Raw genomic sequence first — 7,521 nt, forward strand, 5'->3', positions numbered from 1 at the left:
AAGCAGAAGGATGTGGATGTGCAGGGGGAGGGGGGCTTAATCATTGGGTTGGACAATTTGACAGGTTGGGGGGTGAGGGAAATCAAAGGAATTTGCTTGATTATGTAATTGAGTTTTGTAAATAAACTAGTAGAAAAAAAATTTTTAAATACAGATTTAAGTTCACTAGGAATTGACAAGTATTTTTTTGTTCCCTGTAGAAAAAAATCATGGTAAAATATTAAAGCTCATCAGAATAAAAGGCTATCTTGTCATTGATGTCAGTAAATTTAAAGAAATTTCATTTTCTGATGATTATTTAGTATTTTTTAGGATTAAAAGTTCTTTATAATCTGATGACTCTGAGGTCACCAAATTTGTGGTAAAGACTAAAAAAAAAGAAATTAAGGCATAGGCTAAAACCTGCATCCTAAACATAATAATCCACACACAGAGAGCCAGCAATTATGTCTGGATTCTCATTCTTCTGCTCAATTAGGTCCTATCTACCTTTGCATCTGGAACTAAACTTGGCAAACATCTATAATGAGTAACAGAGAAAACGTCTTAGACTTTTGCATTGAGCCATTACCAATTTCTAAAATTCTCAGCAATTCTGGAGTAAATCCTATCCAAGGCTTTTTTTCTGTGGCTTTGGGTTGTTAACTTTAGAAGTAAAGATATTAACTTAGATTCAGTGTGCAATTGAAATGTTTTCTGTTCAGTGCTCTTAGTTCTTGATCCAAGAGTATAAGGATGACATCACTCATTCATCCTCAACAGGGTAAATACTTTGACATGTTTTTCAGGAAGCTATGAGTCAGTGTAAATTTTACAAATATCTCCATGCTTGCATAGTGCTGGTGGTTGCCATATACATGGGCCATATGGGAGCCGACCTATAACCTTGGCATAACACATATGGGGTTCTAACAAGCTGGGCTGGCTGCTCAGATACATGATTTAATTGTAAAAAATTCATTATAAAATAGGAAGGTAGAGAATGATTGTTTAATGTTCTGAATGATGAAAAAATTTAGAAACAAACAGTCATGATAATTGTATAACATTATAAAAACGTTTGTACAATTTTTACAAACTGTAAAAATGGGAAATCTTATGCTGTAAGTTTTACAATAAAAATTAATACATGTTTTCATATCACACCAAGAGAAAGAAAGAAAAAGTTGAACAGAGAATTGACAATAAAAATCTCTCCCCCCAAAACCCTAACAACTATGTTCTTCCAATACAGGTAAGTACTGCTTCATGTCCACTCATACATGTCCGAACACACTAGTGGTTCCACAAGTTTTTGTTGTTGTTGTTGTTGTTGTTATGTGACGTCGAGTCACTTGCAACTTATAGCGACCCTATGTACAGCAGCCCTAAACCGTGCTCTATCCTGTGCCAATCGCATTGCCTCTGACACACCCATCCCGATTACCCCAGTCACTGAATCAATCCACCTCACAGAGGGTTTTCCCCTCTTCAACCTCCCAAGCAAGATGTCCCTCTCCAAGGACCGGTCTCTCCTTACAACATGACCAAAGTATGTCAGACAAAGCCTAAGAATCCTTGCCTCCAAGGAGCAGCCCGAATTAACCCTCTACAGGATGAATCTGTTTGTTTTCTTGGCAGTCCAGGGTACATTTAGTACTTTTCTCCAGCACCACAGCTCAAAGGCATCAATTCTCCTTCTATCCTCCCTAGTCATTGTCAAACCCCCGAAACAAAACAAGTGATTGCAAAGACCATGGCCTGAATCAAATGCACCTTAGTCTCCAGAGTGACACCATTGCTCTTCAGTACTTTGGAGATGTCCCTAACAGCAGACTTTCCCATTGCAATACTTTTTTTTATTTCCTGGCTACTGGTGCCAAGAGTGTTGACCATGGAGCCAAGCAGACTAAAATTGTTAACAATCTCAATCTCTTCACCATCCATCCTGATGCTGCCAATTGGTCCAGTGGTAAGAATCTTTGTCTTCTTGACATTGAGTCTCAATCCATATTGGAGGCTGCAATCCTTGGCCTTCTGCAGTGTTTCAGGTCCTCCTCAGTTTCAGCAAGCAGGGTTGTGTCATCTGCATAACGCAGATTGTTAAAACATCTTCCACCAATCCTGACGCCACACTTCTCCTCATAGAGCCCAGCCTCTAGGATAATCTGTTCTGTATATGGTTGAAGAGGTATGGAGACAGGGCACATCCCTGGCATATGCTCTTCCCAATTTTTAACGATTCAGTGTTTCCCTGCTCTGTGAAATCAGCTTGCCTTTTGTTTATTCTCAAGAATTCACTGCCGTCAGAACTGACTCATAGTCAATCCTCTCCACTGTATTTTCAAGGCTGTAAATAATGAGAGATTATCCATATTTCTCCTGAGGAGCGGGTGGGGGGGTGATTCAAACTTCTAGATAGGTGTGATCCTTGGGTTAGCAGCACAACACCCTACAAATGAGGCCACCAGAGCTTTTTCTTTGTTGTTGTTGTTATGAGCTGAGTCAAATGACTCACAGTGACCCTACAATGACTCTAAATCTTGCCCTGGGCTGAGCCAAGCTGTCAATCAGAGTTGACCCCTTTTCCACAGTCACTGTGTCAATCCATCGAATCCAGGGTCTTCCTCTCCTGCACTGACCCTCTGCCCTTCCAAGCATGATGTTCTTTTCCAAGGACTGGTCCCTCCTGGCAACACGGCCAAAGAATATGAGACAGAGCTGCAAAATCCTTGCCTCCAAGGAGCAACCTGCTTTCACCTCTAGGATAGACTTATTTGTTCTCTTGGCTGTCCATGGTATATTCAATTCTCTCCTCCAGGACAACGCAAAGGCATCATTTCTTCTGTTATCCTTCTTTTCCAGCTGTCAGGTGCACAGCAAGCAATTGAGAAGACCATGACCTGCATCAAATGCATCTGGTCTTTACACCGACATCATTGCTCTTTGGCACTCTGGAGAGGTCCTTGATAGCAGATTTTCCCAATGCAACTCTTCTTTTGATTTCCTGACTGCCAGTGCCACAGATGTTGATTGTGGATCCAAGCAAGATGAAATCATTAGCAATTTTAAATTTTTCTCTATCATGATCCTGCCTATTGGCCCAGTGGTTTTATTTCTTAGTCTTCCTTAATGGGTTTGTTGTTGTTTTGTACGTGGAGTCAGAACTGACCCATAGCTGACCCTCCAGCGGTTTTCACGAGGCAGTTAATTGCACAAGAGCAGATTGGCTATCTTTCTCCAGCAGAACAGCTGATGGATTTAAACCACATGCCTTCAGGACTGCAGTGTACTAGATCATGAACGGGATACAGGCAAGTGATGTACAGAGCATGTGGCTCTGGGGTCTCGCTCTCGGGCTTTGTCTGATGGGCAAGGAGGGGCAGTGAAGGGTGCAGAGCCTGGCTGCTCCTGATGCTCAGGCCTACAGAGCAGGAGGCAGGGCTTGGTACACTCCATGCCTCCTTCACTCACCTCTTACTGTCCTGAGCCTGGGGCTGCCACCCATTCTCCAGCCTCCACCAACTGCCTGAGCAATAGCAGCTGCTACAGCAGCAGCATTTAGCACAGCCAGAAGCATGTCCTCGTATTTTACTGTGTTGTTCATAAAACATCCAATTGCATAGGATCCTATGTCATAGAACATACAGTTGCCATTATGTGATGAGTATCTGTCCTGTGATATTTCCTTCCTAATCAACAAACCAGTGAGTATTTTTTTTTTATTTTAGTGTGTGTGTGTGTGTGTGTGTGTACCGTCAAATCAGATCTGACTGTTACAGGAGGAGCTTGTCCCTCCTTTCCCCACAGAGCATCTGGTGGATTCGAACCATGCTCCTCTGGGATTGCAGTGCAGCTTCTTGCCACTAGGCCACCAGAGCTTCCCCAAACCAGTGAGTATTAAGAAGTAATTCTTTAGTAGCACAGTAGGGGATACAAAGAAAATGTTTTCTTTTTCATTATTAGAAAATATGAAATATGTTGCCATTCTCATGCTGTTCATAGTTACACATGAACAGGGTGAAAGTCACACTTTTTAATCCAGGGGCTGTTATGCTCACAATCAAAATGCAGTATGTTTACACTACATTTCTAAATTAGCTCTGAACACAATCTGAGTATACAGGATTTACTTAGGAAGTGTGTACTATAATGCCAGAAAGCAAAACTGTTACCTCATTGTGAAAGTTAATAAAAGTTAGAGGGAGTTATGAAAGAAAAAGTCTTCTAAATAGACTAACATCTGCTACCATTTAAGTTTTTAAAAACAGAAAGTTACTTTTTAAAGATATAAAAAAGCTTGGAAATGCTATCTCTATAAAGTTCATTTTTTCCAACATTTCTATAAATAAGTGCTCCAGTATTCCAACTTTAAAAATAATATTAGAAATAACAGCTTCTTTGCTGCAAATCTAGTCATATATTAATCTTTGAACATTAAGTTTTCCTGTTAGCATTAGATAATCTATAAAAATAAAGGAATGGGTATATATAACTTGAGCAGGAATGGCATCCGCTTCCTAAACCACATGCCTCTGGAAACTCTATGAACCTGGAGCAACGACGATAGTTCTAGAAAGGCTTCAGACCTTTAGTTCATAGGGTCACTATTTGTTGTGCTCAACTAGAAGGCAATAACAACAACAACAATCATGAATACAAAGTAAGAGCAGATAGAAACCAAGTTTACCTTATTGCCCAATTTGCATATTTACTGAATTCTTACAAATCACAATTTAAAGCTATCTAAAGGAAAACACAGGGAGCGCTCATGGCCTCGCGGTAAGGAGTTTTGCTACCATCCCAAAGGCACACAGCTCAAATCCACCAGCTGCTCCATGGGAAAAAGCTGGACAACCTCCTCCAGTTCAATTAAACTGCCACTGAAAACCTGCTGTAGGTGAGCAATGAGTTGGTTCCAAGGGTCCACAGCAGCAGCAACAAAGCAAATCATGGTTGTTTAAAGTCTCAGCGGACAATTCCCTAAGCTTCAACGGAAACACTAAATTGAATGTGAATTTGAATTGACAAAAGAAAACATTCTGAAAAGTATTTTGAGAAGAATCTACTTACACTCACTCAACTTCTAAAGACTTGCTTTCATAGAACTGGAAGAGAATCTGCATTTTTCTTCCCCTCGCCCCTAAATAGTTTTTTACTGGCAGTGGGTTGGAAAGGTGATGGTGTTAGCATAGAGAGACACCCCCACACACCAATATCACAAGGGCTGCAAGAGTGCTAGGAAAGAGCAGCCTGGAGCCCCAGAGGAGGCTCTTCTCCTCAAGTGTTAAGTCGACGAGGGCACTGGGGTCTGAAGTGTTGAGAGAAAGCTCTAGAACACCTCCACTTTGTAGGCATGGTTAGAGACGAAGGGGAACTTGCTGGCTGCTGCCCCAGGCTGACCCGTGGGGTATACTTTCCTTGGCAGATGAGGCTGTTGGCCAAGGCTCACTTGATATACTCCTCCTGGGCTGCCTTCAGATTCTCCTTCTTCCCACCCGAGGCTTTCAATGCAGAGGCCTGCAGGGCTCAGCTATAGGAGAAGGTCAGGGCCCATAGCTTCAGCAAGGGGCACTTGCTGATGGCACTGAGGTTGATGGATGCCTCCTCCACACTCTTGCCTCCAGACAGGAAGGTGATCCCAGTAACGGGGTGGAGGATGGGGGGACATTGTGCAGCAGTGCTGTAACAGTTGCCATGGCAAACTCCTCCAGAGAAAACTTCTGTGTGCAGGCTTAGCCTGGGGTTAGTTACCATATTAGGCTTCAGCAAAGTGCCTTCCAAATAGATGTGGTGGTCACTCAGAGCCTTGTAGACAGCAGCCAGCACCTTCTCAGTTACAAACGGACAGCACTTCAGGTCACAGTCACCATCAAGGAGGACCTCAGGCTCCACAATGGGCACAATCCCATTCTGCTGGCAGATGCTGGCATAATGGGCCAGCGCGTTGGCATTTTCCATGATGGCAAGGGCTGAGGGGGTATGTTCTCCAATCTTCAGCACACAGTGCCACTTGGCAAAGTCAGCTCGATTCTTCTTGTACTGGGCACAGTGCTCAGACAGCCCATCGAGCCCTTGTCTACCTTGATGCCCACAACACCGCCCTTGGATTTAATGACTTGGGGGAAGAGACGCCCATTGTCCGCTCTCTGGTAGAGGGTCTCATGGAAAACGATGACACCCCCAACACAGAGGTTCACGCAGTCGTCAGCTGTCAGCAGGAGCTGGCGGTAGAAGCGCTGGTTCTCCTTGGAGTTCTCAGTTCCAATGGTCTGCAAGTGCTTGGCAATGCTTCTGGTGAACCCATCTGTGTCCAGGATGCCCTTGCCCAGAGCAACAATGAGTGATGTCAGGGAGCTTCTTCTTCTGCTCCGGGGTCAGCACTGGGTATGGGTAGGGCATGGCATTCTTGGTGGTGATTTCCTGGGCACTCATGATGGAGAGGGAGCATTTGGGGGTGGTAGGCTACGGTGGGCTGTGGACAGGAACGCACCAGTCATCCCAGCTCCCAGTTCTGCCTACATTTTTCCATACATTCTATCTGCAATGTGAAAACCAACTTCTTTGAACATATCTATATGTTTCTGACATACTGTTACAGAAAACTTTTAGGAATCATTAGATTACTTTTTGCTAAAAGAGAGGATAAATCTTCAACTTGGAAAGAAGAACAAAAAGGTATGTTTATTAGCTCTGATCTCTAATTTTGGCTAGTCCTTGGAGTTTGTGCTTGAAGAACTAATACATTGGGTCTAAGAACTAATTGGGTCTAGGACCCACCAACCTGACGGTAAAAGAGAGCTGAGCTCAACTAGCCCACTGTAGTAGACAGCCAAATTTCCTTTGTATCTTTGGATGAGCGAAGAAGAATGACCAGTTTCTAATCCCTATAGCATTTTCTGGTGTTGGCAAGTGTGACTGATGGAAATTTGGAGAGAAAGGGTTTTGGTTAGAAAGAGAAGCATAAAGATGTCTACACAATAACAAAACTTAAACACACACAGAAGTAACTATTACACAGATTCTCTTATTTCACTTGTATAATTATCCTGCGATGACAATCTTCCTATCTTCACGTTCTAATTAAGGAAAGGATTACCCTCCAAACACTGAAAATCTCCTAGATTCAGAGTTGAGATGCAAACTTATCTTGTATCTATTGTCTCAGAGTCCCCAGCAGTATAACCTGTGACCAATTTGGCTACAAGGTCTGCAGAGCAACAGCACTGCCCCACTCCGCCCCCCCCAGTCTAATTTACTACGGAACCCTCCACTGTAAACTCTAACTGGCTGGTCTTTAACACTAAAACTTCTTGTATAAAGATCCACTGGAGTTAAGCACAGAGTCTCCAGAGGTCTCCTTCCAGCTCCACTTCCCTGTGCCTGGAAAGCAGCTGGAGAGGATGGGATCCCAACCAAGTGAATTCAAGTGTGAGAGGGTGGAGGGAGAGAGTCCAGAAGAAGGGCCCAGGCCAGGCCAGCCCAGGGCAAAGGGAAGCTAAAGGACGCAGGAAATGAGGAGTGGAGTGGGCCAGGCCTGGA

The 7,521-nt window shown here is 43.4% G+C and overlaps 1 protein-coding gene and 1 pseudogene across 1 annotated transcript in view; both read right to left on the reverse strand.

The window, feature by feature from the left end:
- Positions 1–3,559, reverse strand: part of FAM171A1 (family with sequence similarity 171, member A1) — a 129,001-nt gene extending 125,442 nt beyond the window's left edge. The window contains exon 1 of the mRNA XM_006894320.1: positions 3,454–3,559. Coding sequence (XP_006894382.1) covers positions 3,454–3,559 — 106 coding nt within the window. The remainder of the gene's footprint in view (positions 1–3,453) is intronic.
- A 1,752-nt stretch (positions 3,560–5,311) lies between these two features.
- LOC102866780 lies at positions 5,312–6,381 on the reverse strand (annotated as a pseudogene).
- Between the last annotated feature and the right edge of the window lie 1,140 nt (positions 6,382–7,521).

Source organism: Elephantulus edwardii, unplaced genomic scaffold (assembly GCF_000299155.1).
Source record: "Elephantulus edwardii isolate Elephantulus edwardi_28Jun2011 unplaced genomic scaffold, EleEdw1.0 scaffold00139, whole genome shotgun sequence".
Classification (NCBI taxonomy): Eukaryota; Metazoa; Chordata; class Mammalia; order Macroscelidea; family Macroscelididae; genus Elephantulus; species Elephantulus edwardii.